The 24,530-nt window shown below is 41.3% G+C and overlaps 1 protein-coding gene across 1 annotated transcript; it reads left to right on the forward strand.

The window, feature by feature from the left end:
• The first annotated feature begins 6,635 nt into the window (after window positions 1-6,635).
• LOC144007484 (triple functional domain protein-like) lies at window positions 6,636-12,843 on the forward strand. The gene is made up of 6 exons (XM_077507186.1): window positions 6,636-6,877; window positions 11,507-11,653; window positions 11,728-11,839; window positions 12,088-12,212; window positions 12,288-12,413; window positions 12,704-12,843. The coding sequence occupies exons 1-4, from the start codon at window positions 6,788-6,790 to the stop codon at window positions 12,159-12,161; spliced, it is 423 nt and encodes a 140-aa protein (XP_077363312.1). The 5' UTR covers window positions 6,636-6,787; the 3' UTR covers window positions 12,162-12,212; window positions 12,288-12,413; window positions 12,704-12,843.
• Window positions 12,844-24,530: the final 11,687 nt, after the last annotated feature.

The following is a 24,530-nucleotide window of genomic DNA, read 5'->3' on the forward strand; positions in this document are numbered from 1 at the left end:
TACTGTTAAAAAGACACTGCAGTAGAAAACTTGATCTGCAATACTTGCATCATAATGTTTTCTTAATTCCTCAAGGTGACAGTCTCCAAGGTGACAGCCTCCAAGGTATGCACATAATTAAATGTGTTTTGTTTAGGTCATAGCCAGGGGCTATGTCGGTAAAGAACAAAACCTAACTATACTCCAGATGTCACTTTTTGTTTTCAAAAAGGATTATTATTTTAAAGTGTTCTTTAATCACCAATAGTTGAGCAGGTGCCAATTTCTGGTAAACTACTCCTACATGAATCTCTACATGACCACGACTATTGGCTTGGCCTGGGATATTTGAAACCTATCAAGCCTGTTCAAGACATGCTGGTGGGTACAATATACTGTGTATGTGTGCACTTCTATTTAGGTTTTGAATACGTATTGTTTCGATTTCACTTTGTTTTATGTATTTTTTTTCTCAATATAATTGTAGCTCGATTATGTGCTTGACAAGAAACGCTCTGGTGCAGAGATTCTTGTCAAGGATGGGGACATCTGTCTCACACGGCAAGACTTCTGGAGCTTGGGTCTTCCTCAGTATATGGAATCCAATGTAAGTATTTTAAAAATATATTGTTTTGGGCTACAGAAGACTGCACATAGTACTTCACGGTACTTCAGACACTCTGTTGCAGATTGGAAACGCATGCTTCAAGCTCATTGAAGAAGCTGCCAAAATACACGTATGGTTTTGTCATGTATTAAAATCTGCATTTGTAAAAGTAGGCCCTTATACTGTAGTTATCTTATTGTTACTGTTTTTCCTGAAAATAATGTATTGGTATTCTAAATAGTTAAACATAGCTGCTGTTTAAGCCTGTTTTCCATGATAAATATTTTTTTTTATTGTTGTTGTCGTTTGTTTGTTTGTTTGGTTGGTTGGTTGGTTGGTTGGTTGGTTGGTTGTTTTTGAAAATCAATGCAGGGAAACGACATCCACATTGTGGACATGTATGTTGTTCCAACATGGAAGGACAAACAAGTGGACCCAACAGATGCTCTTCCTGTAGGTTCTTATTACTTGTGATCGTCTATATTTGTTGACATAGCTTGACATACATCTTTGCAAATTCACTTCTTTAAAATGCCAGTGTGACATAATTTCCAAACACTTACTAATCATTCCTGCCTGGAGTCGACAACCTGGAAAAGCAGATCACTATTTACTTTGCGTGAGTCTATTTTGAATGCTTTCAGCAATTGAAGATTTTTTTTTCCAATTATTATTCTTAACATTTTTACAGTTTCTGCTGTATGTAATGTATGTTCTTTTGAAAACGATTTTCAGGTACTGAAGCCAGCACAAAAAGAACTGTATTTGCTGGACTCACTTAAACCAGATGGCTTTGGCGACCCTAATTTCCATACCATCTTTAGGTTTTGCAACATAACAATCAGCCCTGTTCTGTGGCTTGTTCTGCATGAATTCAAAAGTATTCATAGTATCCACAAAATGCAAGTAAACAGCTAATTGGTCTGATCTACCACAAAACCTCATTTTTAACCATTGCTTCACATCTGTCAGGTCTGATTGACAGTACTATGAATTCTAATTTGGGCATGCGTATGTTTGAATCTTCAAGCCTCGTTCAAAGGCTGTTTTAAAGGTTAGCCTCGTTCAATGGCTATATAAGGTATACTCTTGTTAAAGCCCTGAAGCCTTGCTATTTCTGATGATTTTTACAGTAACCTAGCTCATCACATTAATCCAGGCCAGTGGACAATTAAGTTTGGCAGAGATATTCAGGTACATCTAAGTACATTGGATTGTATTTTAAGACATTGATTTTACAATAAGACTGCTATATTTGTTCTTTAATATCTTCATAAACAGGGCTTTCCAAACCAAACAAGTGGCGACAGTTGTGGCATTTTCATCTTGATGGTAAACATTTTTCTGTCTGTTTAAATATGTTGTTGGTAATATATTCTTAAATGCTTGAACATATCTTTGCTTTTTGCAGTATGCACTCAGCATGAGCACAGGTGTGCCATTTTTGTTCACTGAGGTGGGTATTTATTTTAATGACATAGAAGGAAGTTCAGAAATTGATCATAAATTAAATTTCCTATACAACAATGTTTATAGTTGGCCAATCATAAACCAGAAAGTGTGTTGTTGTTAGCATGATATTTAAGATAATGTCTTTTAGGGGGATATGGCACACATCCGCAAATGGTGGTGCATCAGCCTGATGGAACGGTTCCAGATTGATGGGTAATATAATCTTTCTAATTTAATTTACTAAAGTACTTTCCAATTGGTTAACTTTTTTTTTATGTCACTAATACATCACTTACAGCCATGGACAAAGATTGGCATACTGGACCAATGAGTCCAGAGCCTTGCTCCAAGGGTCACTGGAACCAATTTTCAGGATCCCAAAGGCCAGAAAGCGAGGCCATGTGGAAAGCTTGGCAGTAACACCAAGTGTACCGGTACTTATAGCTGAGTCATGTGGAAAAATCAGATTATTTGAAACAAGTATTTTATCATCCTACCTACAAGCTTGCTTGCTTGTACCTGCTTAATCACTGGCTCACTAATTGTTTTTTTTTTCCTCAAAGGTTGAATTTGAAAAGGCCAACAGGTGCTTCATATTGCAGGTAATCTGAATTTAATATTTTATGCTCAACAAAGCGTCTGGTAAATGTTTTATTGTAATAGACATTTTACTTTAATTTTCCAGGTTTATGTGTTTGACAGATTTTCCCCACTCACTCTTAAAATTTTGGTTTTATTGTGCCTGACCTATATTTTACAGTTGCCAGTATGTATCCTGTCAGACATACTTAAAGAAGTGGTCCTCATTGAAGGAGATGGAGCAATCCTGAAACTCGCCGTCGTGTGCACTGCATTCAGGAACACAGTCTCCACTGTCAGCTTCAGGAGACAGGCACATTTCCAGTGGCTTGACAGTAAGGCCTTAAATTAAAGCTACACAACACAGAGTTTCATGTTTTTACCAACTCTAATTGAAATGTTCATTTTTGCTTCACAATTTATTTTCCACAGGTGTTGCTCCATGGAACAAGTATTCTGCTTCCCATGTTAATGAATTTTATACAATGTACAAGATTCAGAACTGCTGGGAATGTGGAACCCCTTATAAAAACAGCAGTCCTGGTATATAGCTTTCAGTGGATATTCTTAATTATGTTATAGAGCATGGTCTTCTCCGTGTATTCCGGTCTCCTCCCACATTCCAAAAGACGTGCATGGCAGGTTAATTGGGTGCTGTGAATTGTCCTTAGGTGTGTGTGGGGGTGGTTGTTTGTCTCTGTGTGCCCTGAGATTGGCTGGCAACCAGTACAAGGTGTACCCCGCCTACTGCCCAAAGCCAGCTGAGATAGGCTCCAGCACCCCCGAGACCCTTGTGAGGAATAAGCAGTCAAAAAAATGGATGGATGTTTTTGAGCATTGATGTTCAGTGTCATAAGTAGTCATAGAACATGCCATGCCGTCATTTGCCATTGGTCAGTATGATTGTTCATATAATCTGTATGGTATTTCAATCTTATTCACAGGATATGTTGGGACAGGGAAAAGAGGAGTACTACAAGCCTTTTACTCGGAAAACCCTCATCCGGGGTACTGCAGTCTCGTCTGCAGCCAAATGCAATTGGTAAACAAAAGTTTAACACTCTCAAAAACAAACACTGGATGACCTGATTAAAAGATTTACTATTACTCAAAGTGACACAGCAAAGAACATCTTTGTCGTATTTGAGTCAACTCTTTTTTTCAAATGCACATCAAGTATGTTACTAGAATTGTGTTTTTGTTTTTTCTTTCACCTCCGTAAATCAATAAGCGCCATCCCATTTGATCCGCTAGTGACACACAGGTCATAATTCATGTGTTTTGTTACATCTCACCGTGGCTATTCTAATGTATTGATCTTTGGTCTTCCCTTGTCTAGGATTAAAGGTTTGCTGTGAAACCCTTTCAGACTTGTTTGTTGTTGTTTTGTGGATAAAGGAAGAAAATTCTGAACATATAAAGAAAAGTTGTGCATTCATTCACGTGTCATTCATTGATTTGTTAATGAATTTGACATCTTTAAAGAAAAAGTAAAATGTGCTACTGTAGTTGATTAAGTTAACTTGTGAGTTTCTCAAGTATTAGGTTATAGTAAATGTTTTGACTTTACGGTAGTAGGCCATTACCTTTGATTAATATTTATATCAATAGTCCATGAGACACACATGCAGGTTACAAATAAATTCGTAGTTACCTAATAACCTAAGGCTGAGTACAGAACATATTGGTGAGGAAATGTCACATCTCAGGCAATAATTGCATCATTTCATTATCATCATCATAGTAATTATTTTCTGCAATACGCACGACCCTCCGCACTTCATAGTGCAGTGTCACCTCTGAGGAGACATTGGCAAGAAAATATTAAAGATGTAATTTAAATAACAAAATGTATGGGCTGAGATTGCAAAACCGTAAATAAACCTAAGTATAAAAGCAGGATACTTTAAGATTGAATAACTAATGAAATAGATTGAAAAAATACATTAGAGAAGATAAATATAAAAGAATGGAGGTCAAATAGCACATAAATGCAGGAAGGAAAACTAATATTTACTCAAATCAATTTACTGCGATGGGGCGAAATATTGTCAGTTGACGTGCTAATGTGTTCCTATAATCATTACGACTGTTATTTGTGATGTATTGTGATACGTGAACAGGAAAATTAGGAAACCAAACCAACGTGAACACATTTGACACTGCTCGCTTGCTGTACTGACGTCATCGGCAAGCGCCGACCAGACGCAAAGGACCCCGAATAGATATGGCAGGCCGAACACATATGGTACCGACACCGGCTCCCAACTCGCTTCTCCTGCCAGATGATTTTTCTCTCACGGTTGCTTCACATAACTCTGCTATCCAGCAGTTCCCCAGCCTCTAGTGTCTACTGTAGTGTTAGTGTGTTTTTCCCCTCATGGTGATTTTGTGTTTGTATTTTTCTTAGTTGAACTTTTCCCTGCAAAGTGATTTTTGTTTCCCGTGTACAATAAATTTGTGATCGATTCTGCACATGGGTCCTTGCCTCTCCACAACATTCTCTTTCCTTTCAGCCCAATACGCTCAAGCTTGTAACTAAAATGTTTTCTGTTTTCTTTGAGCCACAAAAAAAAGGCAGTCTTATCAAGGACTGATTTAGGCTTTTGCTAACAAAATGTGATTGAGGCACAGTATAAGTTGTATAAGATAGTAGGGATGTAACGATATCCAAACATCACGATACGATGATTATCACGATATTGTGGGGAGGTTGGTGTGGTACAAAAGGTCACCATATTGTAAAAAAAAAAAAAAATTAGCTCATACAACAAAAAACAAAATAGTGTTTTTGTAAAGTACAGCAATAAAAATATATAAAAATGGTATAAATTTTATGTACACACACACACACACACACATATATATATATATATATATATATATATATATATATGTGTATATTAGGGGTGTTAAAAAAATCGATTCGGCAATATATTGCGATACTACAGCACGCAATTCTCGAATCGATTCAATAGGCAGCCGAATTGATTTTTTAACATCCATTTTTGATGGAAAAATATTCAACAAAACGTCTAAATTTCACACCTTAAGCATGGAAGAATGTTATATTAATGGAACATTAAGCCTTAATATTTTATTTCAACGCTGTTCAAACATGAAAAAGGTTACAACCTGTTAAATACAGTAGCTTACAGTTATAAGACTGAAGTTTCAGATCAAAAAATAATACATTTTCATACAAATCACAGTGTACATGTACAAGTTTACTGAATGGTATTTTCTAAATTTGAGTTAAAAAAAAAAAATCGCAACAATCATATCAATTCATATCGGGATTAATCGGTATCGAATCGAATCGTGACCTATGGATCGTGATACGGATCGAATCGTCAGGTACTCGGCAATTCACACCCCTAATGTATATATATATATATATATATATATATATATATATATTTATATTTATATATAATATATATATATGTGTGTGTGTGTGTGTGTGTATATATATGTGTGTATATATATTAGTGCTGTCAAGCGATTAAAATATTTAATCGCGATTAATCGCATTTTTTCATAGTTAACTAATAGTTAATCGCACATTTTATTTATTGTAAAAAAAAAAAATCCCTTGATTTTTTTTTCTGTCCCATTATTTTATCGAATTGTAACATCGTTAACGTGAATAAGAGGATTGATTTTCGTATGCAAATCTTTTTTTTTTTTTTATTGAAAAAAAAGTATTGAATTCAACACACGCAAAGTCACACAAACAGCCCCTCAACAGCCCTTTCCAAGGGATTGAAATTGGGGCAATGTAAAATGCCAACAAAGTGCATATGAAATGTAAACTCAGAGACTCTGCTTATTAGTGCAGCAAACTATTTTTAAAGTTTGTTTTAAACTTAGCAGCAATATATTAGTCATTATTTACCAGCTCAACCCAGTTTCTGATTTCTTTCTGATTAGAAAAATAAGTGAAATGGCTAACAGCATCCTAGTTTGCTTTGAGCCAGTTGCTCAAACAGACAAGCCTGTTAACATTTTCAGACAACAGGGAAGCTCGCCTTCATATCGCGATCATATTGCGCGCGCCATATGTGGTCAGTGAGACTTTGGATTTGATGTCCCATATACTAGCTACCTGCCTGAAGTGCTCTGCGACAGTATTGGCGAAATGCCGGTCCTCGGTCTTCATAACAAAGCATGGCAGCGAAGCACCCAGTCAGTGTCAAAATAATGGGAAGTTACCCCGAGGTAGTTGTGGTGACTGAGAGACGTCCAGTAATCGCTTCGGTGAGTCTCTTCTTAGTTGATTCATCCATTGGTTTCTGTCGGAAATTATCCACGGATGCCTGGGTTTGACAGGGGTCGGAGAATCGGCATCAACGGTGTGCTTGGCTATCAAATTGTATTTTAAGCTGGACGTGCTGCGATGGTAGTTCAGTTCGCGATGGCAATACATACAAATTACTTTGCTCTTGTCAATGCCACCATTAGGTAATTTTTTAAAAGTAAACTTGCCGTTCAAAATTGAATTTCTATCCTTTTTACGGCTCGCCATGATGCTTCTCTTTCCCCGTTGTTGTTGCTTTTTTTTTTTTTTTTTTTTTTCCTAACCAGCAATGTCAACGCAGACAAATTTTTCATCCATTACCGTGATTGGTCAAAACAAAAGTTTGGTAGACCACGCACATGTTGTCATTGCCCAATCAGCTTTAAGTATTGTAATGAAAGTCTTGCATTTACCGCTGATCTGTATACACAGTGGCGAACTCCCATAAGTGAAAGACAAATGATCTAGTTGCCAGGTGAAAGCTCCAAATGAGCTTTAATTGCGCGATAAAAAAAAATGACGCCGTTAAAAGGGGGTTGCGTTAACGCCGTTAAAAACGCGTTTAACTGACATCATTAATATATATATATATATATATATATATATATATATATATATATATATAGGCAAGGCAAGGCAAGTTTATTTGTATAGCACATTTCATACACAAGGCAACTCAATGTGCTTTACACAAGGAAAGACAACACATAAGCATCAAAAAACAGTAGTTAACATTCAGAGGAAAAAATAAAAATAGGTTACAAAATTTACTAAAACAAAAAACCATACAATAACAATCTTAAAACATTATTCAACAAACTTTAAAACATTTAACAAAAGGAAGTTTAAAATAATATTAATATATTAATATATATAATTAATATTATTTAAAAAACAAACAAACACTTAAAGCTGTTTAAAAGTCCCTAATCAAAGGTATAAGAAAAAAGCAAACTTTTTAACCTGGATTTGAAAGCATTTACACTCGGGGCTGACTTCACTTCTGTTGGTAGCCTATTCCATCTGTGTGCAGCATAATAGCTAAATGCAGCTTCACCATGTTTGCTTCGAACTCTGGGTTCCACTAGTTGGCCCAAGTCTGTGGATCTCAGAGCCCTGCTGGGTTTGTACTCAATCAGCATTTCTTGGATATAGTCAGGACCCAAACCATTTAGTGATTTATAGACGAGTAGCAGAACTTTAAAATCGATTCTACAGCTGACAGGGAGCCACTGTAAATCCTTAAGTACTGGAGTAATATGTTCTAATCTTTTTGTTTTGGTCAGAACTCGAGCTGCAGCGTTCTGAATGAGCTGCAATTGTCTCATGTTCTTTTGAGAGAGTCCCGTCAGAAGACCGTTACAGTAATCTAGTCTGCTGGAGATAAAAGCATGGATAAGCTTCTCTTGGTCTGCTTGAAGCATGCAGTCCTTCAGTCTGGATATGTTTTTCAGCTGGTAAAAGGCTGTTTTAGTGATGAATTTAATATGATTGCTGAAGGTCAGATCTGAGTCTATTAGTACCCCAAGATTTCGAACTTGGTCTTTAGTTTCTAAAGACAGTGACTCAAGCTGTTTTTTAACAGCAATCCTCTTTTCTTTATTGCCGAAAACAATGAGCTCCGTTTTGTTTTCGTTCAGCTGAAGGAAATTTTGGTTCATCCAGTTGTTAACTTGCTCTAGAGAATGACACAATGCGTTAATAGAACTGCTGTCATTTGGGGACATTGATAAATACAGTTGTGTGTCATCTGCATAACTATGATAGTCAACATCGGTGTTCTGAAGCATTTGACCCAAAGGTAACATATACAGACTGAACAACAGGGGTCCAAGGACTGACCCTTGAGGGACCCCACATGTCATGGCCTTTCGATCAGATTCAAAATTTCCAATGGTCACAAAGTAACTCCTTTCCTGCAAGTAGGACCTGAACCATTTAAGGACTGTTCCATTTAATCCCACCCAAGTTTCCAGCCTGTCTAACAGTATATTATGATCAATCGTGTCAAATGCTGCACTGAGGTCCAACAAGACGAGCACCGATACCTTCCCTGCATCAGTGCTCAATCTTATATCGTTCAGTACTTTAATCAGAGCTGTTTCTGTACTGTGATGAGGTCGAAAACCTGACTGGAATTTATCCAAAAGTCCGTTGAAGCTCAGGAAATTGCTGAGTTGATTAAAAACCACTTTTTCAACTATTTTAGTTACGAAGGGAAGGTTTGCGATTAGTCTATAATTTGCTAGCAGGGAGACATCCAGTGTTCTCTTTTTTTTTTTAGAATGGGCTTGATGGTGGCTACTTTCAGACATTTAGGAAGCTCACCTGATTGAAGTGAGCAATTAATTATTTGTTGTAAATCGATCTGAACAGATTTCACAATGGTTTTGAAAAAGCCAGATGGTATTGAGTCAAGACAGCTCGTGGAAGGTTTCAATTGCTGAACCAAGTCTACGACAGTATTTTGATCCACTGAGTCAAATTCTGTCATGGTAATTAAATTATTCCTAGGTGATTTTAAGTGCTGCATCATTTTATTTTGCTGGTTTGTAACAATATTTGACCTGATGGCTTGTACTTTTTCACCAAAGTAGCAGGCAAATTCATTGCATTTATCTGTTGAGAGGAGTTCTGACGCTGTTTGATTTGGGGGATTTGTGAGTTTGTCAACCACGGCAAATAGAGTGCGTGTATCTGTACAGGTCAAAATGAACTTGGAGTTTAGTTTTTCTCCACTTTCGCTCGGCTTTTCTGCATTTAGATTTCAAAGTCATTATGTTGGTAGGACACCTCCAAGGTGTTTTAGTTCGGGATGAAATGGTCTTAGTTTTAATAGGAGCAACAGCATCCAGAACATTGAGATTTTTTAGGTGAATTCATCCAGAAGTTCAACGGTCTCTGCATTTACAGTTGGTGATGCAGCCATTAATTCCATAAACATATTGCTTGTATTCTCATTTATGTACCTTTTTTTTTTTTTTTAAATATTGACAGTAGTTGTTTGAACTTCTGGGATTGTTTGTAATTCAAAAAAACACACAGGAATGATCTGAAATAGCCAGATCTTTCACCTCAACAGATAAAATGTCAACACCTTTAGAGATGACGAGATCAAGAATGTGACCTTGATTGTGTGTTGGACCTTTTACATGTTGTGAGAGACCAAAAGTATCAAGTATATTACAAAATTCTTTGGCATTTTTATCCAAGTTGTCAATATGAATGTTAAAGTCCCCAGTTAAGACCAGATAGTTATAATCAGTACAAATTATTGACAGCATTTCTTCAAATACCTCCATGAATCTGCCTTTTTGTTTTGGAGGTCTATAAATTATGACAATGACGATGTTTGGTTCACCTTTTACCAAAAGACTAAGATATTCAAATGAATTAAAGCTTCCCAATGAAATTTCTTTACACTGAAATAGAGATTTAAAAAATGGCAGCAAGTCCACTGCTTTTTTGCCATTACATTCGTTCATGAAACTAAAATTTGTTGGTGTTGCCTCATTGAGAACCATGTTGCAGGAACCTTCTGTTAGCCATGTTTCACTGAGGAGAAATAAGTCAAGATCATATGTCATGAATCAACAATGATTTGTTAACTAGTGATCTTGTATTTAGTAGCGCTAGTCTCACAGTGGCAATCGGAGACGCTGGTTTAGTCAGAGGTTCACAAGCTATACTGACAAAGTTTATAGCTTCTGACTTATTTCTTCTCATTTCTTTTGCCAACTTTCTATTTCTTGTAATCACAGGAATGCTACAAGCTTCCTTGGGTCCTGACTGATTCTGGGAACACACGTTTTTTATATTGTATATGTAGTCTGGACCCAAAGCATATCAGACCGAGCTGTAGTTGAGATTCTCCATAGCCAAAGATGGAGTTCGGCGGGTGGGGAGCCGTTTGCTGAGGCTTGGTGGAGTCAGACGATTAGTAGATAGCTGAATATGGCGTCTTGGGGGGAGCATGGGCGAACCGTCATCAGTAGACAGCTGCTTGGAGAGACTTTTATTTAGCTGTATGGAGAGATTGACCAGATTGCGCAACCTATTGGTGAGACTTGCTGGCGAGTCAGTCATCGGGTCATTCGGGGGCGGTGCATCCGGCAGTGGCGCTGTCCGGCAGGTGTCGCTTGGGGGCGATGAACAGAGCAGGGGTGCATCTGGTAGTGAAACTGGTGGTGGTGGTGTTTGGCAGGCGTCGTTCGGGAGTAGGGGAGCTGGATGGTCGGTGTTTGGAATGTGGGCAGATGAGGAGAAATCAATCTGTTCTGAGGGGCAGGGAGTGCAAGATAGTGAGCCAGGCTCACCAGACCCTCTTCTTATCAGTTGTGTTTCATGTCCTTTGTTTTGGGAACATAATGTCCAGTGACGCACGCTATGGAAGATGTTGACTGTCAGTAATCTGAATCCCTGCTTATTGAGATAAGCAACACAGACACCTCAGAAAAAGTAGGACATGCATTAGATGTCAATGTTTGACATTTGATTCCATAAAATGAATTAGCCTACCTTGACACATGCACATGCAATTCTGGGGAACAAGAAGAACACCATGGACCGACTTCATTTCTCCCTTGCAGGTGTGCCGTGTGTTGGACTGCCTGGAGCAGGACTATCAGCGAGAGGAGGACTGGTGCGGAGGAGCGGACAATCTCCACCCCAAATGTGAGGCGGATTTGACCCTCAGGATCAGGAAACACTTGGAGCAGAAGGAAGTCTTCCTCAAGGTTCAAATGACATCTGGAAGATACAAACATCATTTTGCATTGTTATATCTTTTGTCATCATTTTTGTCATTGAGGCGTGCAGTATGGCCAGGAGAATTGCGGATATCTTCTTGAAGTACATGGAAAGGGACGGTGTCAAGATGGGAATGCAGAGTCACGATGACGCACAAAAGGAAGAAGTTCGAAGTCAGTATGGACAAAATAATTAGATGTATTTACCAAAACGAAGGGATTCATATAGCCGTAACCAAATGCTGGCATAAGAAAATTGTACAAATCAGTGTCTTTAATTGAGCACAAATTGTATGTGAAAAATTATTCAAAGCACCACTAGAAAATTGCGAAGTACTGGAAAATAATCGTAAGAATTGTAAAATGCTGTTCTATCTAATCTTTCATCATCTCAGGTACCCTAATGTGTGATTGTTATTTAGTGGTCATAGAAATCCTTGCTGGCCTGCTGGAGAGAGAAGATCGTGTCCTTCACTTGTGGAACATGAGGAAGTAGAGTTTGGAGCAGTGTCAGAGTTTTGTGGCATTTGAACGTCGGGCCAAACAGGTCAGTTAGAAAACATTAGCCTCTTACTTCCTCATGAGATTCAATCAAAAACATCACACATCTGTTTGTTTTTAGCTGCTTGGGATCATTCAGGACATGGGTGAGGTTTACCTGTCCACACACCTCTCCACTGGCTCTCGCATCCACAAAAGCAGGCGGGAGCTTTTGAAAGATCGCGAGGACTTGCACATCATTGCCAAGGTGCTTTGCGCGTCACACTCTTGTTTTGACATCTGGATGCAAGCTCGGGGTGAACAATTTTGAAACAATCTAATTGCAAACACAATTAAATACTGCGATTTAATATGAGATTATTTTTTTCAAGGTGCCAAAAAAAAAAAAAAAAAAGTTGTATTCAAAATGATCATTTCTTTTCCTTTCTATTATGTTTGTCATTCACACATTGTTAATAGCCGTAAACTTTTCAGTGCAAAATCATCCAACACAAATATTAATTTCTAATACAAGAATGCAAATATACTCATCTGCAGGAAACAGAGCAGTGCGTGAAGCTGCTCATCCAACAGTCGGACGACTACTGCGGCAAAGGTCACCGTCACGCTTGCGAGGTCAAGAAACGGGCGACAGAATTGGCAAATTGCTTCCAGGACTTTTCCCTGCAAATGGACAAGCACAACCGCAGCATGGAGAAGACCTTGAATGTAATGTACCGGGGTTACCGGTGGAATAAAGGATCCCAAAAACGTAGGCCAAGAAAGGAAAATACAATTTGTATTTATTACAAAAAGTTCCAAACTCACAAACAACACTTGCAGACCGGCAGAGAATACAAAATAAAAAGCACTTGCCAGGGCAAGGAAAACACGTAGATACAAAAAAAAAAAAAAAAAACTTACAAAAGGCAAGGACCATAACTATGCGAGGAACCACACTTTTAAGCCAAAAACTAAAAAAATAGAAAAATTGCAGCAATACTTACACACCAAAAAAAAGGAGTACAGAGAACACATTGAACACTGGCAGTGAACAAGGAACAATCCAATGTAAAGCAGCAGGTGTCCATGCCTTTTAAAGGCCCCTGATTAGAATGACCCACAGGTGTGGCAGGACAGGAAACGCCCCCTACTCACGAGCCACTGGAAAAAAACAGAAAGACAACAGAACTGAGAGACAAACCATGACATTGGGTACCTCGTTTGAGGCCAACAAGGCTGTAAGTCTACATTCAGACACTGTCAATTTTACATCATTCAATCTAATCAAATCAAAAGTTGCAAATCCAATTGCCTTGCTTTTTTTTTAGTCATTGTCAAAACCAAATTCAAGTAAAAGTACTTCAAAAGTTGCTTAGGTCAACAGATTCATTTGACCTACATTTCCATGAAGACAATTATGCAGTAATTTCTGTCTCATTTTTCAGATTAAGGATCTCCCACCGGATGTCATTCCTGCCACATCTCTGGGGTCAAATGTCAAGTTTAGGGATAACACTCATAAAGTCAGCAAGGAGAAAAGAAAGTGCACGCAAAAAAGTGTAAGTGATTCATGAGTCATTTGGAACTGGTGAGTCGGTCCCCAGACGCCACCAGCAAGCCCACCCCGCCAGGCGAGCAGCCAAGGCAAGCGCAATTCTTCTCTTTCACCAGTAAGGTCTTCGCTGACCTCGCATCAGCTTTCACACATGTTGTGCTTTCCAGAAGAGTAGATCGGCTTGCATTCAGCCCATTGCTTTCAAGCGATTTCAGCACTCGATTCTGGTCAGGTAGCACCACTGGTTGCTAGCACGTTGTCGATCTGATGACTCCTGTGCGCTGCCCAGCCGAGCTCACCCAGCAGAGCGGCCCACGCCAGCTGCATTCCAGGAACCAGACCACCAACCCCATTTTTCGTATTGACAGCAGATTCATTGGAGCCACAATACAGCCTTATCATGTAGCCTTGACTGTTACAACAAATGTCCAAACGGAATTCGAGCCAGACAATATTTACATTCAAACGGGAACAGCAATACATGTTATCAATGCAGGTGTATAAACAAGAGTTAGCCTAGGTAAAGTCAGAAAGTAATCATATACAACTCCAGCTTTGGGTAATTAGCGATGTTGTTGTGATATTGTGAATTACTGTTGTCTCTCAAGCGCTGCCAATTCCTCAGCTCCTTTCACGATTCGTGTTTTTAGTTGACCAGAGTTATCTTTAGTTTGAATAAAAATTCAGCAGTCTTTTGTCCACGTGCATTTGATAAGTCCATTCTTTCTCATTTGTCGAGCCTTTTTGGCGATGTCAGCATTTCGTTTGGTGAGGTTTTCGTTGATGTAGACATGTTTCCCACGAAGCTTGTGACGGTCTCTCAGAAGAGCAATCTTTTTCTTTCTGTCAACAAACCTGATCAGAACTGCCGGTGGTCGTGTCCCTCCAGTTGGAAGCGAAAAGCACATCTGAATGTGCGCAGGATCAACAGTTAATCCCAAATCTCTGAGTTGAAGTGTCACTTGCTGTTCCACAGTCTCGTTCCCTGAATATTGGTCAGAATCTTCCGTGCTCGTGCTAGCCGCAGCTCTCAAAGGGCCACGGCGCGGCTTGATCTTGATACCGGTGACTATCACATCGTTGATACGAAGATTTTGTTCCAAATCATCCACTTTTTGTTCCAAGGCAACAATGCGTTGATTTTTTTTTTTCCTGTCTCTGTCTTCAATTGCTGTATTTCCTGAAGAAGTGGCTCAATGCTCTTCTTCATTTCAAGTAATTTGGCAACCATTCCACTGAGTTTTTTTAAGAAGATTTTATCTACTCATTCTCGTCAGCTCTTTTTCCGCCAGGCATTCTGCAACAATGTAGTTAAAAATCCCAATGCAAAAATCAACAAGTAGTTAGAATCACAAGCGAGTGCAGGAACAAGTACAGATGCGTCCTTCCTCAACAGATGCGACCTTGCTTTTTCAGCTTCAACTTTGGCAGCACTAATCTAAATACAAATAATTACAGCTACTTTGATATATTTGACTGATACCGCTAAAACTTATTACAACCTCATACATGCATCGAGTGGAAGTTGGATCAATGAAGTGAAGAACGAGGAGGTAGGATGGAGTGGGAGGGGTTTACGACGGTTGCAAAAGATGTGTATTAAATTCTGTGATGAGGGTTTGTATTTTTAAATAATGTTTGATATAAATGAAACGGTTGATGAATAAAAACATCTTTCCCCCCCTACTAAATGAGGGTTGTGAAGCGAAGGCGTGTGTGTGTGTGTGGGGGGAGGTTTGACTACGTGGGCCATGACTCGCAATTGGGGGCGGGAATTATATATTATAGGATGTTAATTATTAGATGAGGCGTTCTTTTTATTCTATTATAGGAGTGTTCATCGATTTCTATACCTTTTAAACATTTTACAAAGAGTTCGAATGGGTAAAGTTTGAGCCAGTTAAAATGCAGCAAACTTTATACTTGATTTAAACCGTACTTTTTAATTAGCTAGGACAAAGTACTGTAAGGAATGTATTTTTTAAAATCTTTAAACGGTTGTTTGTAAGATTAAATATATCTTGATATTATCCTTTTTATTTGACTGTGTATGAATGAAATATCTTATAATTAATTCCTAGGATGGTTTTAGTGGGTACTCATGTAAGTCTCTGGCTATAGTAGTATTTAGAAAGTATTTGGGTTTGAAATATGTATTTATTATGTTATGGCTATATTATGTATGAGAAGTAAGGTGTAGTTTTATTTTTGGGGTAGGAGAGTAGCTATTGTTGTTTTTTTTTTGTTTTTTTTTGTTTTTTAAAGAAAACAGAGGCTGGCGGAGGTACTCTTTATTAGCATAGCGCGCAAGTTATATTTGCTCCTCTGCAGATGTGTACTTATGACAATTATCCTATAAGGTTAAATGGTTATTTTTCTTATTTTTATATATATATATATATATATATATATATATATATATGTATATATATATATATATTTTGTTTTTTGTTTTTAAATTTTTTTTTACTTATTTATCTTATTTCTACATATTCATCTTATTATTTTTCTATTTTGTTACTTCACATGCTACGTTAGATTATGTGTTGATACAATTTTGAATGGACTCGTCATTGTGCGCACCGCTCAAGCTCCATCAGGTTGGATGAGGAGCATTGGTGCACAGCCGTTTTCAGATCTCTCCAGAGATCTTCGTTCGGATCCAATTCTGGGCTCTGGCTGGGTCACTTAAGCACATTCACAGAGTTCTCCAGAAACCACGCCTCTCTTGTCAGATAAGGGAACAATAGTCTGACCTAAATGTGCAAAAATGGAGCAAGACTGGAAGATCGGGGGAATTAAATCATCACTTGCTACTTATTTTAGCATACGGCTACAATGGCCCTTTTTGTATATTTGCCAAGTTATGAGTGTCTTTCACCACAACTCTGCCCAAACTTGAAAAACTGCTTGCTATATTGTTGAACGCAAAGGACAACTCCATTCTTCTTGTTCTTTTGTTATTTATTGTCTTGAAGATGGACTAGTGGTACAGTTGAATAGGGTAATGTTCAAACAGGTTCGAACAGGTCACAACAGGTTGATAACCTTTAAAGTCAGCAGAAAAGGTATATCAAGTAAAGTAACAAACTAATAACGAGCAATATTTCCTCGCACTAAACAATCATCTTGAGTTAAAGTAGCATCTCGACCAAATGAGTAATCAGAGTTCAGTTCAAACCAATCAATTACAATAATTTAAATCAGCAAACATTGAATTATTATTATAACATTTTGAAACATTTTGTTTTAAACAAAGGAGGCAGTATGGACGAATTCTTTTTCTCTACATGGCGAGGGGGCAAATACACGTTTTTAAAATACCCATCTACATGTAAACAAGGCCTTATTGGGACACCACACCCTGACGATCATGTAAATGAACACCATTCGCATTAGAATGTTGAACAATGGGTACTTACATTCATAATCCAGCGACGTTGATGGGTACAGACAGGAGTGTGATACAAAAACAACTAGCCGGCTCAAAACCGACCCCAACAACACAAAAGACATAATTTTCACTAGAACATTTTATAATTTGGTACAATTTTTTTTTTTATATGATTTTGTTTAAATAGAAGTTACTGACAACGTCAAAACGTTTTGAAGCTGTAAACAAAGGCATGTAGTACTTTTGTGCATTTAAAATCTAAAACTGGTCGGTGCCGACCTTAACACAAGAGGAAGGATATACTTGTATTTAAGGCAAGTTGTAAGATGTCTGAAGTCCTGTTTAACACATTTAAAACATAAATCATCCTCTTTCTACGAAGTACTGTCTCAAATGTTCTCCAATTTTGATATTGTAAATTTAAACGATCGTATGCCGAGTAGTCTATTGGCTATCTAGTAATACATATAATGTAATATAATAGACAATATACAATAATTGGTCAGACCGAACAAAATACAAATTAATCTGTGCAAGAATATAGCACCAAACTCTAGCCAGTCTTTAACTAACAGTGACATCGCTGAAGATGCCGACCCAGGCACAGACGAACAGTATACCCAAGCTTTACTCAAGTGTGGTCCAAGTCTAGTGCAAGTGATGTACCTCATTTTTAATGGTCCTACCTCATTTTTCACAGTGGACCCACAAGAGTGTATTTTTAATTTAATGTCAGATCCAGAAACTAGACATACAGTATAGACCCCTTCAAAGTTTGTATACAATGTGACACAATTTAAAGGGTGGGGCTTAGCTGGAGGCAAAAACACCTCAGTGGCGTGTGGTTCTAACACTGGTCAGCATATTTTCACAGAAAGTTCACGTCGGAAAGGAAAACTGCCAATTGAGTTCATATGTGAGTAAAAATGACTGCCCATGACCGGGAATGTTAGTTTAAAAAGTTAACTCTGATTGATGGGATGATATTTACTGACCCCTACGCACTCACATACTCACGCACAGTGCAATTAGGGCTCTACTTTTACCCCCAAGCAGAGGCCAAATGATCTATTACCTAACAAACCCAGAGCAGGGCCTTTTGGCCCTGCACATTTGCATTAATTTAATCGTTCACCAATTTGTCAGGGTTCCGGTTCCACGAGCCCTGCCCCCCTCCTTCCTCCATGTGTGTGTGTTGTGACAAGACAGCTAATCAGGTGGATGAGAAGCAGCTGGAGCAGCAGCCAGGTGTGGATGATTACCTTGCCAGCCTACTTAAGCCAGCCCGGACCACCTCGGCGCCAGAACGTCTTGAGTAAAATACCAGTCAGTAGTGTCCGGTTAACAGACTCACTTGTTCTGAAACTTATTGTGTTCCACCTGCCCAGGTCATCTCCACCGTCGCCCGCCTTGCTTGTTCACCTGCCATCCTGCCTGCCATCCTGCCTGCCTGCCTGCCTACCTGCCTGTTCACCGGCTCACCACCTGTCTTCTGCTCCTGGCCATCCTGAACCCTGCGGGCACTCCCCTGTCCAAGTTGGCCCACTCGCCTGCTCCACACACCTCTGCTCATGAAAGCCACTTGCACCAGCCCTACTTGTCCTGTCTTACCTGCATTTGGGTCCTCTCTGTGCCCCCATCCTAACATTACGTTCTGACCAAGACATGGACCCCGCAGGTACTGACCCCGCCCAACGCAACCAAGCCGCTCAGGGACTACTCCTCGAACAACACGACCAAGCCCTTCATGTTCTCCTCGGAAAGGTAAAGGAATTCTCCCAAGCATTATCTTCCGTCCAAGACCAGTTGGCAATGTTGCAGACCCACGGACAATTCTCCTCTGCGCCCCCACAGCCGCCTGCTCACGCTCCACTCGTACATGCACAGGTAGCTTGAGAACCCTTCGTCCCCGCCCCGGCTCCTTATTGCGGCGACCTGGGTTCATGTCGAGCCTTTTTGGTACAATGAGCTATAGTTTTCGAGCAATAGCCCCACTCTTATACCTCTGATCGTTCAAAGATCGCCTACCTGATAGGTTGCCTTTGAGGGGCTGCGCTCGCCTGGGTTTCCGCCGAATGGGAGCGTCAATCGCCTGTGTGCACGTCCTATCCTGCATTCACGGAGGAGATGAGGAAGATATTTGACCACCCGGTGCGCGGTAAGGCTAAACGCTTAATGTCTCTCCGCTAGGGCTCCCGTAGCGTAGCCGAATTTTCAGTAGAGTTCCGTACGCTTGCAACTGAGAGCAATTTTAATAATGAGGCACTCCAGGAGGTATTCATTCGCGCCCTTAACGACTCCCTTAAGGACGAATTAGCCTCCCGCGACAAACCCGCTGACCTAGACCGACTCATTGAGTTAGCTATCCGGATTGACTGTCAGCTCAGAGAACGTCAGAGAGCGCCGTTCGGCACCACCCCCTCACCCCGTCTCACCGCCACCAGTACAATCTAGACAGCCTAACGTAGTCCCAACACTAGTCTCGCTTCCCGCCGACACTTCAGAGCCAATGCAGATAGGGGGCGCCAGGTTGAGTCAGGAGGAGAGGGCACGGAGACTGAGCAACCATTTGTGCTTGTATTGCAGTCAAGGAGGTCACTTCATTCAGTCTTGCCATATAAGACCAGTAAAAGGGGGGGGGGCTCATCGGTAACAGGGGAGAGACTGGTGAGCCAGACAAACAGCTCCTCATCAAATCGCTTAGTGCTCTCAACAACCTTGTCGCGCCAACACCGGTCCAGGACAGTCTCTGCGTTAATAGATTGCGGAGCAGACGAGAACCTCATTGACTAGTTTGTTTGAAGAACTGGGTTTAGAGACACGCCCCTTGACAACCCCATTTAGAACCACCGCGCTTATCGGAAAGTTATTGTGTCATGTCACGCAGCAAACTACGCCTGTTTCTCTCTGTCTCTCTGGTAACCATTATGAGGAGATCAGCCCCATTGTTTTTGAATGCCATCGATCCCCCTTGGTATTAGGGTTACCGTGGCTCAAGAAACATAATCCCGAGATTGACTGGGCCATCCCAAAGCTGACAGCATGGAGCGAGCCCTGCCATGAGGGCTGTTTGCGTTCAGCCCAAGTTCCTGTCCAGAGCACTAAGGTACCTGAACCCCCCGATCTTAGTAGAGTCCCTACCTGCTATCACGACCTCAGTCAGGTTTTTTCCAAGGACCGAGCTGCGGCCTTGCCACCTCACAGGCCTTATGATTGTGCCATTGATTTACTGCCAGGTGCCACCCTCCCCAGCAGCCGCCTCTACAACATCTCACGACCAGAAAGGTAGGCTATGTAGTACATCACGGAATCTCTGGCTGCTGGCATCATCCGCCCCTCCTCCTCTCCTGTTGGTGCTGGGTTTTTCTTCATTGGAAAGAAAGATAAGACTCTACGACCCTGCATAGATTATCGGGGACTTAACGAGATCACGGTCAGGAACAAATACCCTATTCCACTCATCGAGTCTGCATTCACTCCCCTCCACGGTGCGTGTATTTTCACCAAGCTGGATCTGCGCAACGCCTACCACTTGGTCCGGATAAGAGAAGGGGATGAATGGAAGACTGACTTCAACACCCCCCTTGGACACTATGAATATCTGGTCATGCCCTTCGGGCTAACAAACGCCCCAGCAGTATTCCAGGCTCTGCTGAACGATGTCCTCAGAGACATGATCAATAAGTTTGTGTTTATTTACTTGGAAGAAATCTTAATCTTCTCAGAATCCCAGTCAGAGCATGAGGGGCACGTCCGACGGGTACTCCAGAGGCTCCGAGAAAACAGACTCTACGTCAAAGCAGAGAAGTGTGAGTTCCACGTCACCAAGACCACCTTTCTGGGGTACGTAGTCTCCAGGGGAGAATTGTGCATGGACCCAGCCAAGTTAACGGCAGTCTCAGAGTGGCCACGACCTACTAATCGCAAGCAGCTTCAAAGTTTCCTAGGCTTTGCCAATATGCCAAAACTACAGTCATGTTGCGGCCCCCCTTACAGCTCTTACCTCCACTTCTATTCCTTTCCGCTGGTCTCAAGAAGCAGATTCCGCCTTTGCCAACCTCAAACACCGGTTTACGGCGGCTCCTGTCCTCATCCATCCTGATCCCTCACACCAGTTCATAGTGGAGGTCGACGCGTCCGAGACAGGTGTTGGAGCCGTACTGTCCCAGTGTCATGCAGAGGATGGTAAGATACATCCGTGTGCCTTCTTCTCCCACAAGTTATCCCCGACAGAACGTAACTACAGTATTGGGGACCGAGAGCTCCTGGCAGTCAAGCTGGCCTTGGAAGAGTGGCGGCATCTACTAGAGGGAGCAGAACTACCTTTTGTGGTATGGACGGACCACAAGAACCTTGAGTACCTTAAGGCAGCCAAACGACTGAACCCCAGACAAGCCAGATGTATGGAGTTAAATTAGGGACACAAGTTTTGTACTTGAAAAAATGAAACTTGAAACTGAAAATTGTGTTGATCTTGAATTTCATAAAATATAAAAAGGTATTCAAAATAAAAATAAGCATGTGAAAAGTCGACGTCGTTCTCCGTGAAAGCGTCTCTTCGAGCACACTAACGTAAATCCTACAAAAGGGCGAACAGAAAAAAATGAAGTGCGGCTGTGTTGACAGCATAAAAACAAAAGGTGGCTAGCTTTACCTCAGTTTTTTACAACGCAGTGCTTGCTTGTGGCCGATACTTCATGTTAACGTTAGCTCAGCTTTGACAAAGTCCCCCATTTATAATGCGTCACGCCAAAAAATATGTTGTCACAAAAACAGCCCCTTACTGTTTGTTATGATTTTGCAACACTTATTTAGCATGTCTCACCTATGCATTCAGTTGTCCTGACGGTAACCGGCCGGACGCTAGCGAGAGAATACGATGCGTTCACAATGCCGACATCGACATCGGACATATTAGACGCTTAAACGTCGCTGTTGTACGGCAAACCTGGCACAACCTATTGCTGCTAGACGGTAATTGGTGCTCAGTACTGTCTAAAACAGACTTTGAAGTGGAATTTTGTCCATCCATCCATCCATCCATCCATTTTCTTGACCGCTTATTCCTCACAAGGGTCGCGGGGGGTGCTGGCGCCTTTCTCAGCTGGCTCTGGGCAGTAGGCGGGGGACACCCTGGACTGGTTGCCAACCAATCGCAGGGCACACAGAGACGAACAACCATCCACACGCACAAGCACACCGAGGGACAATTCAGAGCGGCCAATTAACCTGCCTTGCATGTCTTTGGAATGTGGGAGGAGACCGGAGCACCCGGAGAAGACCCACGCGGGCACGGGGAGAACATGCAAACTCCACACTGGAAGGCCGGAGCCTGGACTCGAACCGGAGTCCTCAGAACTGGGAGGCGGACGTGCTAACCACTCGATCACCGTGCCGCCCATGGAATTTTGTCACTGGCATTAATTCATATGCTGCCAATCACACGAATATGGGGTATATATGTTGAGTTAAGAGTTCTCTTAATTCCTACGTTCCCTGAAGGCACTGTCACTGGGGGGTGTTTCCAAAGCACTTTTGTGCAGCTGTCACTCATGATTCCACGCCCCGCTCAGTTGACACCACGCCCCCACGTAACATTCGGGTCAAAAGTCTGAAACTGAAAAAAAGAGACTTGAAACTGAAAAAAAAAAAGATCTGAAAGTGAAAAACGATTTGAAAGTGAAAAAAAAAAGTTTTGAAACTGAAAAAATGTGTTGAAACCCAAAAAAATAAGATCTGAATCTGAAAAGAAAAAAACATGCAACTGAAAAAAATAAGACCTCAAATGTGAAAATATATATGGAAGCAAAAAATGAAAAGAAATAATTTATTCAAAGGCAGGACCGAAGTGAATCAAAATTAATTTTGACCCGAAAAAACTTTTCACATGCTTATTTTTATTTTGAATACCTTTTTATATTTTGTGAAATTCAAGATCAACACAACAATTTTCAGTTTTGAGTTTTATTTTTTCAAGTACAAAACTTTTGGCCCTAATTTAACTCCATACAGATGGTCCCTATTCTTTTCCAGATTTAATTTCACTTTCTCCTATGTTCCAGGAAAACCAAACCAGATGCCTTGTCACGCCAGTTCACTACCACAGAGACCAAGGAGGATCAAGAATCCATCCTCCCGCCCGCCTGTTTCGTAGGATCAGTCGAACTTGCTATAGAGACCCTCGTCAAGAACGCACAGAACGAGCAGCCAGATCCTCGAGGTGGGTCCCCTAGAACCCTGTTTGTCCCTGATCATGTCCGCCCGCAAGTACTCAAATGGGCTCATACGTCTCGCCTCACATGCCACCTGGGAGCGAGGAGAACCCTGTCAGTACTGCATCAGCGATTCTGGTGGCGCACTATGGGGGCTGACACACGGGAATACGTCGCAGCTTGTCCGGTATGTTCTCGCAACAAGAATTCCACCAGGCCCAGGGCCCAGTACCTCCGTCCATTGCCGGTCCCCAGTTGTCCTTTTTTATTTTATTTAACCTTTATTTAACCAGGATAGTCCCATTGAGATTAAGAACCTCCTTGGTCCCATATTGCTCTTGATTTTGTCTCCGGTCTTCCCCCATCCCATGGGCATACAGTTATATAGTTGTTGACAGATTCTCCAAAACCTGAAGCACCTTTCTCCCCTGGGTCGAATACGCACACAATGCTCTTCGAAACGCCTCCTTAGGCATGTCGCCTTTCCGCTGCTCCTTGGGTTATCAACCTCCCCTATTCCCTGCCCAAGAGAAGGACCTGGCGGTCCCGTCCATTCAAGCCCACTTGAGTCGCTGTGCCAGGGTCTGGAAACGGGCCTCTTTGCTCCAATCCACGACTCGATCAGAGGCCCAAGCTAACCGTCGTCGCTCGCCAGCGCCCTCCTTCACAATGGGCCAGAAGGTTTGGCTGAATGCCAAAGATCTCGCCTTGAAGGTTAGTTCCCGCAAATTGGCTCCTCGATTCATAGGTCCGTATGTAATCAAGAAGGTTATCAACACTTGTGCGGTGCGGCTCAAGTTGCCTACCTCTCTCCGAATCCACCCAACTTTTCATGTATCTCAAGTAAAACCGTTTGTTTGTAGCCCATTGGCCCCGCAATCTCCTGCACCCCCGCCCCCACAGGTAGTGGAGGCCGGTACTGCCTACAGGGTCCGCCGCCTGCTGGACGTTTGTCGCCGTGGGCGGGGCTACCAATAGTAAAAAAAAGTCCCTCATCGCGGACTTCAACCGTCGGCGTGCGCCGGGTAGCGCCCGTAAGGGGGGGGGGGGTTCCGGCTCCATGAGCCCTGCCCCCCTCTTTCCTCCATGTGTGTGTGTGTTGTGACAAGGCAGCTAATCAGGTGGATGAGAAGCAGCTGGAGCAGCAGGAGGTGTGGATGATTACCTTGCCAGCCTACTTAAGGCTGGGTATTGATTGGGTATTAATCAATATATCAATAT

The sequence above is a fragment of the Festucalex cinctus genome, chromosome 19 (genome assembly GCF_051991245.1).
Source record: "Festucalex cinctus isolate MCC-2025b chromosome 19, RoL_Fcin_1.0, whole genome shotgun sequence".
NCBI lineage: Eukaryota > Metazoa > Chordata > Actinopteri > Syngnathiformes > Syngnathidae > Festucalex > Festucalex cinctus.